General features: G+C 42.2%; 1 protein-coding gene across 3 annotated transcripts in view; it reads right to left on the reverse strand.

Annotated features, from left to right (window-relative positions):
• Window positions 1-18290, reverse strand: part of atp8a1 (ATPase phospholipid transporting 8A1) — a 232151-nt gene that overhangs the window by 94954 nt on the left and 118907 nt on the right. For 2 of the 3 annotated variants that reach the window (XM_071399245.1, XM_071399247.1), the window contains exons 15-16: window positions 14216-14260; window positions 8467-8539 (exon numbers count right to left, since the gene is read on the reverse strand). In XM_071399245.1, coding sequence (XP_071255346.1) covers window positions 8467-8539; window positions 14216-14260 — 118 coding nt within the window. The remainder of the gene's footprint in view (window positions 1-8466; window positions 8540-14215; window positions 14261-18290) is intronic. The other variant, XM_071399246.1, reaches the window with a different exon arrangement.

Genomic DNA, 18290 nt, shown 5'->3' on the forward strand with positions numbered 1-18290 from the left:
GCACCTGTTTGAACTTGTTATCAGTATAAAAGACACCTGTCCACAACCTCAAACAGTCACACTCCAAACTCCACTATGGCCAAGACCAAAGAGCTGTCAAAGGACACAAGAAACAAAATTGTAGACCTGCACCAGGCTGGGAAGACTGAATCTGCAATAGGTAAGCAGCTTGGTTTGAAGAAATCAACTGTGGGAGCAATTATTAGGAAATGGAAGACATACAAGACCACTGATAATCTCCCTCGATCTGGGGCTCCACGCAAGATCTCACCCCGTGGGGTCAAAATGATCACAAGAACGGTGAGCAAAAATCCCAGAACCACACGGTTCTTGCGTGGAGACCTAGTGAATGACCTGCAGAAAGCTGGGACCAAAGTAACAAAGCCTACCATCAGTAACACACTACGCCGCCAGGAACTCAAATCCTGCAGTGCCAGACGTGTCCCCCTGCTTAAAGCCAGTACATGTCCAGGCCCGTCTGAAGTTTGCTAGAGAGCATTTGTATGATCCAGAAGAAGATTGGGAGAATGTCATATGGTCAGATGAAACCAAAATATAACTTTTTGGTAAAAACTCAACTCGTCGTGTTTGGAGGACAAAGAATGCTGAGTTGCATCCAAAGAACACCATACCTACTGTGAAGCATGGGGGTGGAAACATCATGCTTTGGGGCTGTTTTTCTGCAAAGGGACCAGGACGACTGATCCGTGTAAAGGACAGAATGAATGGGGCCATGTATCGTGAGATTTTGAGTGAAAACCTCCTTCCATCAGCAAGGGCATTGAAGATGAAACGTGGCTGGGTCTTTCAGCATGACAATGATCCCAAACACACCGCCCGGGCAACGAAGGAGTGGCTTCGTAAGAAGCATTTCAAGGTCCTGGAGTGGCCTAGCCAGTCTCCAGATCTCAACCCCATAGAAAATCTTTGGAGGGAGTTGAAAGTCCGTGTTGCCCAGCAACAGCCCCAAAACATCACTGCTCTAGAGGAGATCTGCATGGAGGAATGGACCAAAATACCAGCAACAGTGTGTGAAAACCTTGTGAAGACTTACAGAAAACATTTGACCTCTGTCATTGCCAACAAAGGGTAAAAACAAAGTATTGAGATAAACTTTTGTTATTGACCAATTACTTATTTTCCACCATAATTTGCAAATAAATTCATTAAAAATCCTACAATGTGATTTTCTGGATTTTTTTTCTCATTTTGTCTGTCATAGTTGAAGTGTACCTATGATGAAAATTACAGGCCTCTCTCATCTTTTTAAGTGGGAGAACTTGCACAATTGGTGGCTGACTAAATACTTTTTTGCCCCACTGTACATTTCCGATGTATTAGTTAGAGGTCGACTGATTAATCGGAATGGCCGATTAATTAGGGCCGATTTCAAATTTTTCATAACAATCGGTAATCTGCATTTTTGGACACCGATCATGGCCGATTACATTGCACTCCACGAGGAGACTGCGTGGCAGGCTGACTACCTGTTATGCGAGTGCAGCAAGGAGCCAAGATAAGGTGCTAGCTAGCATTAAACATATCTTATAAAAAACAATCAATCTTAACATAATCACTAGTTAACTACACATGGTTGATGATATTACTAGTTTATCTAGTTGTCCTGCGTTGCATATAAATCGATGCGGTGCCTGTTAATTTATCATTGAATCACAGCCTACTTCGCCAAACGGGTGATTTAACAAGCGCATTCGCGAAAAAAGCACTGTCGTTGCACCGATGTGTACCTAACCATAAACATCAACGCCTTTCTTAAAATCAATACATAAGTATATATTTTTAAACCTGCATATTTAGTTAATATTGCTTGCTAACATGAATTTATTTTAACTAGGAAAATTGTGTCACTTCTCTTGCGTTCTGTGCAACAGAGTCAGGGTATATGCAGCAGTTTGGACTGGCTGGCTCGTTGCGAACTGTGTGAAGACCATTTCTTCCTAACAAAGATAGCCAATTTCCCCAAACGGGGGATGATTTTTTTTAAAGCGCATTTGCGAAAAAAGCACAATCATTGCACGAATGTACCTAACCATAAACATCAATGCCTTTCTTAAAATCAATACACAGAAGTATATTTTTTAAAACCTGCATATTTAGTTAAAAGAAAATCATGTTAGCAGGCAATATTAAATTAGGGAAATTGTGTCACTTCTCTTGCGTTCATTGCACGCAGAGTCAACAGTTTATACAGCAGTTTGGACTGGCTGGCTCGTTGCGAACTGTGTGAAGACCATTTCTTCCTAACAAAGATAGCCAATTTCCCCAAACGGGGGATGATTTTTTTTAAAGCGCATTTGCGAAAAAAGCACAATCATTGCACGAATGTACCTAACCATAAACATCAATGCCTTTCTTAAAATCAATACACAGAAGTATATTTTTTAAAACCTGCATATTTAGTTAAAAGAAAATCATGTTAGCAGGCAATATTAAATTAGGGAAATTGTGTCACTTCTCTTGCGTTCATTGCACGCAGAGTCAACAGTTTAGGCCGCCTGGCTCGTTGCGAACTAATTTGCCAGAGTTTCACGTAATTATGACATAACATTGAAGGTTGTGCAATGTAACCTGAATATTTAGACTTATGGATGCCACCCGTTAGATAAAATACAGAACGGTTCCGTATTTCACTGAAAGAATAAACGTTTTGTTTCCGGATTTGACCATATTAATGACCTAAGGCTTGTATTTCTGTGTGTTATTATGTTATAATTAAGTCTATGATTTGATAGAGCAGTCTGACTGAGCGCTGGTAGGCAGGAGCAGGCTCGTAAACATTCATTCAAACAGCACTTTCCTGCGTTTGCCAGCAGCTCTTCGCAACGCTTCAAACATTGCGCTGTTTATGACTTCAAGCCTATCAACTCCCGAGATTAGGCTGGCAATACTAAAGTACCTCTATTAGAACATCCAATAGTCAAAGGTATATGAAATACAAATGGTATAGAGAGAAATAGTCCTATAATAACTACAACCTAAAACTTCTTACCTGGGGATATTGAAGACTCATATTAAAAGGAACCAACCAGCGTTAGCTTTCTTACATGGCACATATTGCACTTTTACTTTCTTCTCCAAAACTTTATTTTTGTATTATTTAAACCAAATTGAATTCATTATTTGTTTGAGAATAAATTGATTTTATTGATGTATTATATTAAGTTAAAATAAAAGTGTTCATTGTTCATTCAGTATTGTTGTAATTGTCATTATTACAAATATATATGTATAAAAATTGGCTGATTAATCGGTATCGGCTTTTTTTGGTCCTCCAATAATCGGTATCGGCGTTGAAAAATCATAATCGGTCGACCTCTAGTATTAGTTGGACAAATAAGGTTGTTTTAGTAGAAGTACAACTAAGGCACCATATTCTGGTTCAGGTTGACTCAGAAGGTGTTCAAGAACAAGGAAGACGACGCTGGTAAAATTAATGACAGCACCACCAATTCTACAAAGCAGGTTCAACTCCTGTGCTTTATGGAAGAGCGCTTTCATTCTCCATATGAGTGGCATCACATCACAACTACAATCTCTCCACACATGAAAATGTCTCTTCAAATACCACAGGGGGTAAAAGAAAAATAACAAATATAAGTTTTCCATCCAAGCTTATCAATTATATACTGTATACCTCCAAAAGAGAATAAACACCAATAGCTCCCATACAAATACTGTTAATTAATTCATTAATTAGGCCTAATTAATATAATACCGCCAGCGACCACATCATTATCATCAACAAATCCTTACAGGGGATTGTGATTTACAAACAACGAACCAGCGCTTGTTCACTTTGTATGTAATTAGGGCTCAGAGTTGGCAACACACTACAGATATCTATATGCCATTAAAACGGATCCTACCCACAAACTCATTAACGGCGCCGAGGAGTTTGTGCTGTCACAACACGGCAAACATCACAGCGGGATTACTTAGTCTCCCCGGGCGACACCGTGCTAGCTAGCCACATAATCAGAAGTGACATCCTGCCTCCTACGCCGTCTGGTGACCCGATGACTCAACCAGCCAATCAATCATGGCTTTTTATCCATCTAGCTTCTCACAGACTGAGTGATCACACAGCTACGCTGCAGGAGGTGGTTGCTGCCTTTGAGTGAATCCAGTGTTTGCAGGAATGAGGCAAATTTATTTTACGTAGTTTTTTGAAGTTCGATAGCATGACACAGACTTGAACAAAGCGTGGAAGATAATACTGTATGGCCACCTGCCTCTATGTATTCCACAAATAATATACGCTGTATAGCAAATGTTTTTATCCAAGCCACTTAGTGCCCAGCATGTAAAATGTTTTGTATGGGTGGCACCAGCGGGAATCGAACTCAAAACCAAAGCGCCATGCTCTGCCAACTCAGCGACAAAAGGACCACAGTCAAGCAGTCAATCACCCAACCCCACATGTGGATGTTTCAAAGGGACAACCAGAGTAAGATGGGACAAGATTAAAAAAAGAACACCCTCTCACTGTCAACTGCGTTTATTTTCAGCTAACTTAACATGTGTTCTTACAAATATTTAAAGAACGAGATTCAACAACTGAGACATAAACTGATCAAGTTCCACAGACATGTGACTAACATACATTTTATAATGTGTCCCTGAACAAAGGGGGTGGGAGGGTGTCAAAATCAAAAGTAACAGTCAGTATCTGGTGTGGCCACCGGCTGCATTAAATACTGCAGTGCATCTCCTCCTCATGGACTGCACCAGATTTGCCAGTTCTTGCTGTGAGATGATACCCCACTCTTCCACCAAGGCACATGCAAGTTCCCGGATATTTCTGGGGGGAATGGCCCTAGCCCTCACCCTCCGATCCAACAGGTCCCAGACATGCTCAATGAGATTGAGATCTGGGCTCTTCGATGGCCATGGCAGAACACTGAAATTCCTGACTTGCAGGAAATCATGCACAGAACGAGCAGTATGGCTGGTGGCATTGTCATGCTGGAGGGTCATGTCATGATGAGCCTGCAGGAAGGGTATCACATGAGGGAGGAGGATGTCTTCCCTGTAACGCACAGCGTTGAGATTGAATGCAATGACAACAAGCTCAGTCCGATGATGCTGTGACACACCGCCCCAGACCATGACGGACCCTCCACCTCCAAATCGATCCCGCTCCAGAGTACAGGCCTCGGTGTAACGCTCAATCCTTCGACGATAAATGCGAATCAGACCATCTCCCCTGGTGAGACAAAACTGCGAGTCGTCAGTGAAGAGCACTTTTGCCAATCCTGTCTGGTCCAGCAATGGTGAGTTTGGGCCCATATGCGACGATGTTGCCGGTGATGTCTGGTGAGGACCTGCCTTACAACAGGCCTACAAGCCCTCAGTCCAACCTCTCTCAGCCTTATGTGGACAGTCTGAGCACTGATGGAGGGATTGTGCGTTCCTGGTGTAACTCGGGCAGTTGTTGTTGCCATCCTGTACCTGCCCAGCAGGTGTGATGTTCGTATGTACCGATTCTGTGCAGGTGTTACACGTGGTCTGCCACTGCGAGGATGATCAGCTGTCCATCCTGTCTCCCTGTAGCGCTGTCTTAGGCATCTCACAGTACAGACATTGCAGTTCATTGTCCTGGCCACATCTGCAGTCCTCATGCCTCCTTGCAGCATGCCTAAGGCACATTCACGCAAATGAGCAGGGACCCTGGGCATCTTTCTTTTGGTGTTTTTCAGAGTCAGTAGAATGGCCTCTTTTGTGTCCTAAGTTTTCATATCTGTGACCTTAATTGCCTACCGTCTGTAAGCTGTTAGTGTCTTAACGACCGTTCCACAGGTGCATGTTCATTAATTGTTTATGGTTCATTTAACAAGCATTGGAAACAGTGTTTAAACCCTTTACAATGACGAACTGTTTAGTTATTTGGATTTTTACGAATGATCTTTGAAAGACAGGGTCCTGAAAAAGGGACGTTTCTTTTTTTGCTGAGTTTATTTAGGGTCATATAAAATCTGTTTAATTTTTGCCTGATTCAATTTTGTTTTTTCCAAATTCCATTTTCTCTGTTTTGTTTTTCCAGTTTACCATTTCAGGTTTTTTGCTCTCAGAAATCCCAATTTTTTCAAATAGAACATCAAATGTATTTTTTTTGTCCATAACAATGCTTAAACCACATCAAGACACCACTTAATGTTCTACTAAGCTAACATATGGAATTGTTTTAAGATGGTCATACCAAGCAAGGATCATTTAGCTATAAAAAAAAATGTATATTACCAAATGATTTGATGAAATGTTGAATTTGGCCTTACTGCTATTAGCTCATAGAAATGCATTGATTAACAGATTCATAAATGGAAAAACAGATAGTAAAACATTTTATCAAAAGGAAGTTGGTTTTCAAGTGTCTATATCTAAAAGATAAGATATATATATTTTTTATGTATTCATTTTTTTTACCCATATTTAACAAACAAAAAATTGGCACTTCCATATAAACTGAGTGTACAAAACATTAGGAACATATATCAATTCCTAATATTGAGTGGCACCCCCTTTTGTCCTAGTCGGGGCATGGATTCTACAAGGTGTCGAAAGATCCACAGGGATGCTGATGCATGTTGAATCCAATGCTTCCCACAGTTGTGTCAAGTTGGTTGGAGGTCCATTGGGTGGTGGACCCTTCTTCATACACACGGGAAACTGTTGAGCGTGAAAATCACAGCAGCGTTGCAGTTCTTGACACACTCAAACCGGTGTGCCTACTAACATACCCCATTCAAAAGGCACTTCAATATTTTGTCATTGCCCATTCACCCTCTAAATGGCACATATACACAATCCATGTCTCAATTGTCAAGACTTAAAAATCCATCTTTAACTTCATTCGCATACTGGTTTTTGTCCGGAACTTCGAATGACTGACGTGCCCAAAGTAAACTGCCTGTTACTCATGCCCAGAAGCTAGGATATGCATATACTTGGTAGCATTGGATAGAAAACACTCTGAAGTTTCAAAAACTGTTAAAATAATGTCTGTGAGTATAACAGTACTGATATGGCAGGCAGAAACCCGAGGAAAATCCATCCATCCGTATTTCTTTTCTTTTTTTTGAGGTCACAGGCCACTTCAATGCTTGTGATAGGATATACAAATAGAAAGGACCCAGATTGCAGTTCCTATGGCTTCCACTAGATGTCAGTCTTTAGAAAGGGTTTCAGGCTTGTTTTTTGAAAAATGAGCAAATAGTTGGAAAAACTACAAGGTGTCTTTCATTAGAAATGTAGTCTTGTTGGAGCGTGAATGAGGTGCGCGCACTTCGTTATTTATCTTCCATGTTGAACATACTATTCTCCGTCTTAAATATTATCGTTTATTTAGATATTAGAGTACCTGAAGATTAATTAGAAACATTGTTTGACTTGTTTGGATGAACTTCACTGGTAACTTTTTGGATTCGTTTGTATGCATGTTGAACGAGTGGATTACTGAATCAAGCGCGCCAACTAAATGGACATTTTTGGGATATAAAGAAGGACTTCATTGAACAAAACAACCATTCATTGTGTAGCTGGGACCCTTGGGATTGCAAACAGAGGAAGATCTTCAAAGGTAAGTGATTTATTTAAATCGCTATTTGTGATGCCTGTGCTGGTTGAAAAAGTATTTTGGTGTGGGGCGCTGTCCCCAGATAATCGCATGGTATGCTTTCGCCGTAAAGCCTTTTTGAAATCTGATAACGCGGTTGGATTAACAAGTAGTTAAACTTTTAAATGATGTATGACACTTGTATTGTCATGAATGTTTAATATTACAATTTTTGTATTTTGAACTTCGCGCTCTGCAATTTCACCGGATGTTGTCATAGGTGTCCCACTAGCGTTTCATGCGCCCAAACAGGTTTTAACCTGTCTCCTCCCCTTCATCTACACTGATTGAAGTGGATTTTACAAGTGACAGCAATAAGGGATCATAGCTTTCACCTGGATTCACCTGGTCAGTCTATGTCACGGAAAGAGCAGGTGTTCAAGATGTACTGTATATACCACATTCATAAGTAGGAACAGGGTTAGGGGAAATTCAGTCCATTCAGGAAGTAAACTGAAATTCCAATTCCAATTTTCCTCAAAGCTTTCCTATGACGACAATGTAGAATTTAAATTGGAATAACATAACTTGACAGAAACATTTATGAAATGCTTATGTACTGGTTATCAATGTGGTATGTACACACATATCTACCCAGCCAGTAAGGCCCACTAAAGAACACAAAAGCAGGGTTGAGTTCATTAGGCACCAAGAGCAAGAAAACCGACAGCCACATGGATGGACAAAAAACCCCGCTTACGCTTCCTTTTCCATTGCAAAATGCTTTAATACATGTCCCTAATGTTCACGACCCATGCCTGACATCTTTCCTAACGTCCTCCTGCACACCCCGCCACTGCAAGTGGGTGGCGGGGAACGCTAGAGTTACTTACGTGATTACTTTGGAGGTTTTCCAGCAAGCTGGGGTCATTAAACCCGGCCTCCTCAGACGACTGTGTGCTGTGGCTGTGAATGAGAAAAAAGGACACTGGTGAAAAAAACTAACACTACACCGACAACACAAGTACATAAGTAAAGAAAAAAAAAACTGATCAAGTTTAGTAATTTTTTTAAATTCTTCAGAGTATGATATAATTGGAGACTGCATGAAGAGTTTGTGTGTTGGGAATTATTTCAATTGCAGACACATGTGAAGCTGGTCCCGAGGGCTTGTGTATACAGTTACAGTCTTCACACAGTAATGGCCAAAAGGGATTCTGTACCATGTTGACAGTAAAAACAAAACAAAAAAAATACTTTGGGAAAGCCAGCAGCCAGAGCTGGCCTGAAATGACTCCATAATGCACCAGACGTAGGGGAAACGGGAGAGGGGGTGGATTATTAAGTTGCGCAAGCCTGGAGTCCCTGGTGACTCTCAACTTCTGGGTAACATTAATTCATTTGCCTCCACTCACACATGCAACCCCCATCCCCCTCCTCCCCTACCCATCTCCAAGAAACCCTACATGACCTTTTGGTTTACTCTCAATAGAAACACAATGCAACAGAGTCGGGTGCATTGTTAAATTGGCAGAGAAGAAACCGTAACCAGACAAGAATCCTGACAATAAGGATTTCTTTCAGCAGAAAAAAATACTAAACAAAATACAAAATATTTTACAAGCATACGGGAGTCACTACCGCAAGAAAACACAACTTTGTGTTGATATTGACCATTTCAGGTATGACAATTGACTTATTTTCCACTTTTACAAATCACCGTTACAACAGGACTTGCTGTTGGCATTTTCAACAGATATACACTCAGACATCTAGTAAGGATACGGTACATAAAATTGAAAAGGTTCAGTAAAGGTTTTTAGATAACGTCAGCAGAAAGCCACACGATAAGACCAAGAAAAATGGTCCTGTACATTGACAACATATATTTTTCTCAATAACACCTCAGAACAAAGAGGATGAACATTTATTACCCTTATCAAAAAAACTACATATGGTCTGGTCATAATCAAGAAATCTAATTGCAGGTAGGCTATGTTGGCTGTGAGTGCAATATAATTGGATGCAAAACCCTGAAAGCATAGAAGTGACACGTCTTGTCGGGATGCCTTTTAGCATTGCTACCAAATCTTGGGTGAATCGACACTAGGCAGACAACAGTGGTTTACTACCTCCGGCAGAAATCGATTGATGATTATGTGATAAATAGGAGACAATGGATCAGGTCGGGCTTAATAGGAATGTACCGTGGTTGCCATTAGCCACCATAATACGTTACCTAAACCCAGGGGAGGGATCGTTAAGGTTCTTAAGAGCCAAACGGCAATAGTCCTGTTAGTTCACCGCAAACAAATGTTGCTTTGGGAACGGGGGAGAAGGGAGAGAGCAATGCAATTATACCAGGGCTGTGGCAGATGTGTTATACCGAGAATAGATGTGGTGGAGTAGAGGGAATCTATCATACTCAGAGGCCTGTATTAAAATATGGCATGCAGGGAGAAAGCAATTTCTCCTGTTTCTCTCTCCTCCTGCCTGTCTAAGGAGGGATACAGAGTGACACAGGAGTGGCAGAACGCACCTCGCTTTATGGCTAATATTGTAGTGTTGAGTATGTGGTCCTCTCATTTACATGCTGAATACACCGGGCGCGCGCGCCATCGCGCACATGTTGATTTTGTCAACCCACACCACACGCAATCAGGACACGCAGGTTGAAATATCAAAACGAACTCTGAACCAACCATATTCATTTGGGGACAGGTCGAAATGCATGAAATATTCATGGCAATTTAGGTAGCTTGCTTGCTGTTGCTAGCTAATCTATAAACCAAGTTAAAACACAATTACCTATAAACAGACATGACTATAACACACGTAGCTGATAAACTAAGACCTATAGTAGCCCACACACCTAGGCCAGGACAGCAACAGTAGATTCTAGTTTTAATAGAATCCACACTGATTGTTGTTTCAGCCCTACTCCAGGGGTTGGTAAAACATTTGTGCTATAGGAAATCTGTTCACCAAGTATTCCCACAAATAGGAAAAAGGGACGTGATCGTGTCTCAATGTATGAAATGATTGTTATTATCAAATACAATCTCTTATTGGGCTTAGTTGTGGTCAATTTGCAATGTACAAATTATTATAATTCTGTTCCACCAACCTCCCCGACCATCCACTCCTACAAAAATCGTCCTGCGGCTGAATGTAGTTGCCTACCCCTGCTTTATCTAACTACCTACAGTGACTTCGGAAAGTATTCAGACCCCTTGACTTTTTCCACATTTTGTTACATTACAGCCTTATTCGAAAATGTATAAAATATTTTTTTCCCCCATCAATCTACACACAATACCCCATGACCAATCAAAAACTGTTTTAGAAATTTTTGCAAATGTATTAAAATAAAACTGAAATACCTTATTTACATAAGTATTCAGACCATTTGCTATGAGACTCGAAATTGAGCTCAGGTGCATCCTGTTTCCATTGATTATCCTTGACATATTTCTACAACTTGATTAGTGTCCACCTGTGGTCAATTCAATTGATTGGACATGATTTTGAAAAGGCACACACACACACACACACGCCTGTCTATATAAAAGGTCTCACTGTTGACAGTGCATATCAGAGCAAAAACCAAGCCATGAGGTCAAAGGAATTGTCCATAGACCGCCGAGACAGGATTGTGTCGAGGCACAGATCTGGGGAAGGGTACCAAAAAAACTGCTGCAGCATTGAAGGTCCGCAAGAACACAGTGGCCTTCATCCTTCTTAAAATGGAAGAAGTTTGGAACCACCAAGACTCTTCCTAGAGCTGGCCGCCCGGCCAAGCAATCGGGGGAGAAGAGCCTTGGTCAGGGAGGTGACCAAGAACCCGATGGTCACTCTGACAGAGCTCCAGAGTTCCTCTGCGGAGATGGGAGAACCTTCCAGAAGGACAACCATTTCTGCAGCTCTCCACAAATCAGGCATTTACAGTAGACTGGCCAGACGGAAGCCACTCCTCAGTAAAAGGCACATGACAGCTCGCTTGTAGTTTGCCAAGAGACACCAAAAGAACTCTCAGACGATGAGAAACTAGATTCTCTGGTCTGATGAACCCAAGATTCAACTCTTTGGCCTGAATGCCAAGCATCACGCCTAGAGGAAACCTGGCACCATCCCTACGGTGAAGCATTGTGGTGGCAGCATCATGCTGTGGGGATGTTTTTCAGCGGCAGGGACTTGGAGACTCGTCAGGATAGAGGGAAAAATGAACGAAGCAAAGTACAGAGAGATCCTTGATGAAAACCTGCTCCAGAGCACTCAGGACCTCAGACTGGGGCGAAGGTTCACCTTCCAACAGGACAACGAGCCTAAGCACACAGCGAAGACAACGCAGGAGGGGCTTCTGTCTGAATGTCCTTGAGTGGCCCAGCCAGACCCCGGACTTGAACCCGATCAAACATCTCTGGAGAGTCCTGAAAATAGCTGTGTAAGTACGCTCCCCATAGAGCTTAAGAGGATCTGCAGAGAAGAATGGGAGAAACTCCCCAAATACAGGTGTGCCAAGCTTGTAGCTTCAACAAAGTACTGAGTAAATGGTCTGAATACTGTAAATGTGATATCATTTTTCAAATTTGATAAATTAGCAAAAATTTCTAAAACCTGTTTTGGTTTTGTCATTATGGGGTAGTGTGTGTAGACTGATAAGGGGAAAAAACAATTTCATCCATTTTAGAATAAGGCTGTAACGTAACAAAATGTGGAAAAAGTCAAGGGGTCTGAATACTTTCTTAATGCACTGTATATAGAAATGGAGCACTGAGGCAGTGAACAGAAACTAAGCCCTTTGCCTAGACTGACAAAGCAATGGCATCACGCCGCCCGAGTCCATCGGCTTGATGTGATTTCTGAGGCTAAAGCTAATCGTGAAGGATGGTCTGTTATTGATTACCTTCTACAGCCCAGCAGCGATCCATCCTGTCACTATAGGAACAAGAGCACTGGTTGTACACACTCTGTATCTTTGGCCTCCTTACTAACTCAACAACAGCTCTGTTACAGCACATTCTGTTTCTGTCACCAAGAAGCAACAGATGGGTCAATACCCAAAATGGCCGATGTGTGCTAATAGTTTCTCGGGACAGAATGGATTTTACTTGGTGCTGAATGGGTCCAGAATTTCTTGGCTGCAACTGACAATGTTACAGGACAATTGCGCTCATCTGGCTCTAAGGACCATGAAAAGGAGCACCAAATTGTATGGTTTCCCACAGAGACAGTAAGGAATGTAAGGAAGAAGGGCAGCAGGCAGGCTGGAGTTTCATTTCCTTTTTCTCCAAAGAGGCTCACCTCATCTTTCCATGTTGTACACTCTAGGCACCGCCATATACATATCAAGACCCACAATCTGTGTCTGGCCAAATTATACTCCCAATGAATGACTGGGACTAATACAGGCTTTCTTTATTATCCAATGGTCTGCACCTCATCAACCATTTGGGTTGGCGTTTCAGCATTTTCAGAGTGCACTGCCTCTAATAACGAAATAAAAACAATGGAAGCAGCACCCGACCCACCAGGCCGACCCACCAGGTCCACCAGGACTGGGATTGTTTTTAGGATTGCAGATGTATTACACGTGGGATGATTGATGTCCCTGGCGTAGGCCTAAGTGAGTTTGAGGTAGTATATTTGAGGAATGGAATAATCTAATGAGATTCCACACTGAGCAGCCTGGCAAGAGAAGTGTATTTTTTATCAAGTATATATCAGTGAGCAGATATTCTTTCAGGAAGGAGGGAGAACAATTCTTGCAGTCTGGTAGTATCTATTATTCATGACTATGGCGAAGAAGAAGATAAAGTACTTTTAATAATTATCTGCCTCTGTTTTGTGTTGGTATCTGTCCATATGTTCGCTAAGTTACCTCATATTAATGTGCTAAATTCAACCTGGTTGCTTCACAGACAAAGGCAGTAAAAAAAAAAGGCATGCTTTCACACAAGGTGGGAAACTGGCGACAGCCACGTCTGTCTCCCCAGCAGCCTGCGAGGCACCACATTTGGCATCAACAAAAAGGCCAAATTCTCCCATGCAAAATGGATGAGACACATCCATGCTGTGGATTACAACACACTGCAGCAGATGGATCACAGGAGTGTGTGTGTGTGTGTGTGTGTGTGTGTGTGTGTGTGTGTGTGTGTGTGTGTGTGTGTGTGTGTGTGTGTGTGTGTGTGTGTGTGTGTGTGTGTGTGTGTGTTGCTTGGGTCTCAACAGCTAGATTAATGCAAATGGAGAGAAAGGAGTTTGTGCCGCAATAGTCAGCGTCACAGTATAATAAGTGGGGGAAATGCTTCACAACATGCCAAGCAGACTGCACTGTGTCGCATTTCCAGACGTCTATCGTGAGCTATAACACTGTATACTGTACAGTAGCTGAGAACCCATAATCCTTAAACTGGTAACTCATTTCCATGCAGATTCTGTTTTTTTCCTCTAACGCCTGCAGAAAAAACTATCTTGGTGCCATACAGCACAATGCCCCAAGTCAGTGTATCAAAACACAGCAAAAAAAAAACAGATGCACAGTGATTTATTTCCAAAGTACTGCACCCACAATGCAACACTATACATCACAGAAGCGAGAAGAGAGCAGTAGCACACAGAACACCACCACAGCAATCTTACCAGTCATCCTCAGCAAAACTACCATCCTCAGCCTCGGGTATGTGACTGTTGAGAGAAAATCATGTTGCAGAACACTGTACAGTCAACCATGTTCTGTTAACATGGTCTGTTAGCATGTTCTGTTAATGTGCAGACAATGAAAAAATTACATTGACTGGTTGGTTATCCAAAGGTGTTGGGTTAATTTGGGGATATTAAAGGGAGATTGTTGAGAGAGGGCTAGTATCTCACATGAGGGTAGATCGCTGGGATAGTGGTTAGTGATGAGGATCTGTTCCAATGGAAGTGACTGATCATCTTTACAGTAGCGGACTGCTAACAAAGCAGCAGAAGCTTAGGTAAGTTTTAATAAAGAAACAAAAGATAGCTTCCACTCCAGTTGTCTTTGGTCAGCTGAGCGAGAGGACAGCTGGGTTAGGCCTCTCAGCCCGACATCCTGTCTGTCTGTCTGTCTGCCTGTCTGCCTGTCTGCCTGTCTGCCTGTCTGCCTGTCTGCCTGTCTGCCTGTCTGCCTGTCTGCCTGCCTGTCTGCGTGTGTGCGTGTGTGCGTGTGTGCGTGTGTGCGTGTGGCTCATGGGCTGCCAAGTGTTCCCCACTGGGAACTCCAAATGTGGTCACTGCGCACACTGCTCCAAGACGAGTGGCAAATTATTTTCACATCTCCGCTCTGGCAAACTAATTACGGTCCAGAGTCCAGGCTTTTGTTAATTGTACATGGGAGGATTTGAGTTGACCGGACACTGTCCTGCTATCTAGATGACAAGAGAACATTGTGGCTTGGCCACTTTGACTGGCCCAAATAAGACTCGGAGGCTGGGAGTGAATTCACTATTCTGAGCTTTGTATTCTTAGGTCTTTTCACAGATCTAACTCCCGTTACCGGACATACCCACATACACAACTCTTGAATGCTATTACTTTTCAGGTGTGTCAAAGAAAGGTCTGAAATCAGCTTACCCTCCCTCAATTCTTAACATTCACCATAAGGGTTGACCTTGGATCAGTGACTAGAAGACTCCTAAAAGACAAGCACACATCTCTTGCTACTATAGGTCTCTAAGAGCACTAGTGTGCAGCTGAATTCATTAATGTCTTCACGTATAGGGATGGCTATATTAATTACTGCTCTAGTTAATTAGTCTTTGAGGAGGACGACGTGGTGGAGTGGATGTGTGTGTGTGTGTGTGTGTGTGTTACATTACACTGGGCCTCTGACTCCAGTGGGGCACTGTGCTGTCCAGGCTGACAGACCACAGACTGGACTGGAACCCTGGGAAGAGCAATTAAGACTTGCAGTGGGAAGCAGTAGTAAGGACATGAACCCATTACTAGACTTCACCAAGCCAGAGGGAAAAGCCGATTGAACTGGCGTCGTCGCAACCAGAAGAAGAAAGGTCCTTATGACACCATTTAAACCAGAAGAAGAAAAATCATTATGACACCATTTCAACCAGTTTTGCCCACTGGGAGATGAGGACAAATCGTGTGACCATTGCTCTATCACTGAGAATAGTATTGTAAAGACATAGAAAGTCTACCTTAGGGATGCTGGGAAGAGCAAACACTGAGGCAGCGAACAAAAAACTAAAATCCATAGTGTATTAAAGACTAAAGACCTCTCTCAGGACGCTCATTGTCAGACAGCTCAGATTATTCAGAGCATTGCCTTAGAAATGCACTTCTCCTTCCAGATTAATGGTAGCTAGATTGCTCTATATTTTCTCTTTGGTCTGGTAATTCGGTGGAGCACTTCTAAAATTATGTTTGTGGATCAAAACGTAGCCATCATCAAGCCTCCTACAAACCACCTGGGAGGGAGAACGTGACGCTTAGCAGACAGCCGTGGGAGTGGCTGAGAGGAAGGGAGCCCACAGGGATCGGATCAGCACAATAACTCTAGGCTCCTCTGATGAAAGCACAGATCCATATCCATGAATGGTGTGACTGAGCAGCCCCTTTCAATTGCGCCCTGGTTTTTGAGAGACTGAAAGGCAAATATCTATCTGGATACTGGTTGAAGGCAAGACACACAGTTGAAGTCGGAAGTTTACATACACCTTAGCCAAATACATTTAACTCAGTTTTTACAATTCCTGACATTTAATCCTAGTAAAGATTCCCTGTCTTAGGACAGTTAGGATCACCACTTTATTTTAAGAATGTGAAATGTCAGAATAATAAGAGAGAGAATGATTTATTTCAGCTTTTATTTCTTCATCACATTCCCAGAGGGTCAGAAGTTAAAAAGCACTTAACTAGTATTTGGTAGCGTTGCCTTTAAATTATTTAACTTGGGTCAAACGTTTTGGGTAGCCTTCCACAAGCTTCCCACAATAAGTTGGGTCAATTTTGGCCCATTCCTCCTGACAGAGCTGGTGTAACCGAGTCATGTTTGTAGGCCTCCTTGCTCACACACGCTTTTTCAGTTCTGCCCACAAATTTTCTATAGGATTGAGGTCAGGGCTTTGTGATGGCCACGCCAATAACTTGACTTTGTTGTCCTTAAGCCATTTTGCCACAACTTTGCTTGGGGTCATTGTCCATTTGGAAGACCCATTTGTGACCAAGCTTTAACTTCCTGACTGATGTCTTGAGATGTTGCTTCAATATATCCACATAATGTTCCTTCCTCATGATCTATTTCGTGAAGTGCACAAGTCCCTCCTGCAGCAAAGCACCCCCACAACATGATGCTGCCACCCCCGTACTTCAAGGTTGGGATGGTGTTCTTCGTCTTGCAAGCATCACCCTTTTCCCTCCAAACATAACAATGGTCATTATGGCCAAACAGTTCTATTTTTGTTTCATCAGACCAGAGGACATTTCTCAAAAAAGTACGATCTTTGTCCCCATGTGCAGTTGCAAACCGTAGTCTGGCTTTTTTTATGGCGGTTTTGGAGCAGTGGCTTCCTCCTTGCTGAGCGGCCTTTCAGGTGATGTCGATATAGGACTTGTTTTACTGTGGATAGAGATACTTTTGTATCGTTTTCCTCCAGCATCTTCACAAGGTCCTTTGCTGTTGTTCTGGGATTGATTTGCACTTTTCGCACCAAAGTACGTTCATCTCTAGGAGACAGAATGCATCTCCTTCCTGAGCGGTATGACAGCTGCGTGGTCCCATGGTGTTTATATTTGCGTACTACTGTTTGTACAGATGAACGTGGTACCTTCAGGCGTTTGGAAATTGCTCCCAAGGATGAACCAGACTTGTGGAGGTCCACAATTTTTTCTGAGGTCTTGGCTGATTTATTTTGATTTTCCCATGATGTCCAGCAAAGAGGCACTGAGTTTGAAGGTAGGCCTTGAAATACATCCACAGGTACACCTCCAATTGACTCAAATTATTTATCAGAAGCTTCTAAAGCCATGACATCATTTTCTGGAATTGTCCAAGCTGTTTAAAGGCACAGTCAACTTAGTGGATGTAAACTTCTGACCCACTGGAAATGTGACACAGTGAATTATAAGTGAAATAATCTGTCTGTAAACAATTGTTGGAAAAACTACTTGTGTCATGCACAAAACTATAGTTTGTTAACAAGAAATGTGTGAAGTGGTTGAAAAACAAGTTTTAATGACTCCAACCTAAGTGTATGTAAACTTCCGACTTTCCGGGTATAGGCCTGCAATGGCAGACAGCTTCCTAAACCTGATCCTATATGTTTGTGTGGTCATGCCAAATGGCCATAGGAGTTGGCAAGACAGCCCGAGAAGATCCAGGACCAGGCAAAGATCTTGTGTCACTGTAGTAGAGCCCCTTTCTCCATGATGGTCCCCAGAAACTCAACGGTTAAAGGAGACCGTAAGAGAATTTCAATTTAAATGTGATTATGACTGACATGTTAGTGGTTAAATGGGTAGATTACAGCAGAGATGGTTACACAGTACAGCACACTATGCTTTGATCACATTCTAACGTATCAATTTCCCCCACTCGATTTGGGGATACATATCAGAAACCTGCTGTCAATGTGTTTATGGCATGCTTCTCTAGCTTTGAAAAAAAGAAGAAACTGATATTCTTGAACACTCCAAACAAATCTAATGGTTCTTTGATTGATGTGTTTTTTCCCCT

This window comes from Salvelinus alpinus, chromosome 4, assembly GCF_045679555.1.
Source record: "Salvelinus alpinus chromosome 4, SLU_Salpinus.1, whole genome shotgun sequence".
NCBI lineage: Eukaryota > Metazoa > Chordata > Actinopteri > Salmoniformes > Salmonidae > Salvelinus > Salvelinus alpinus.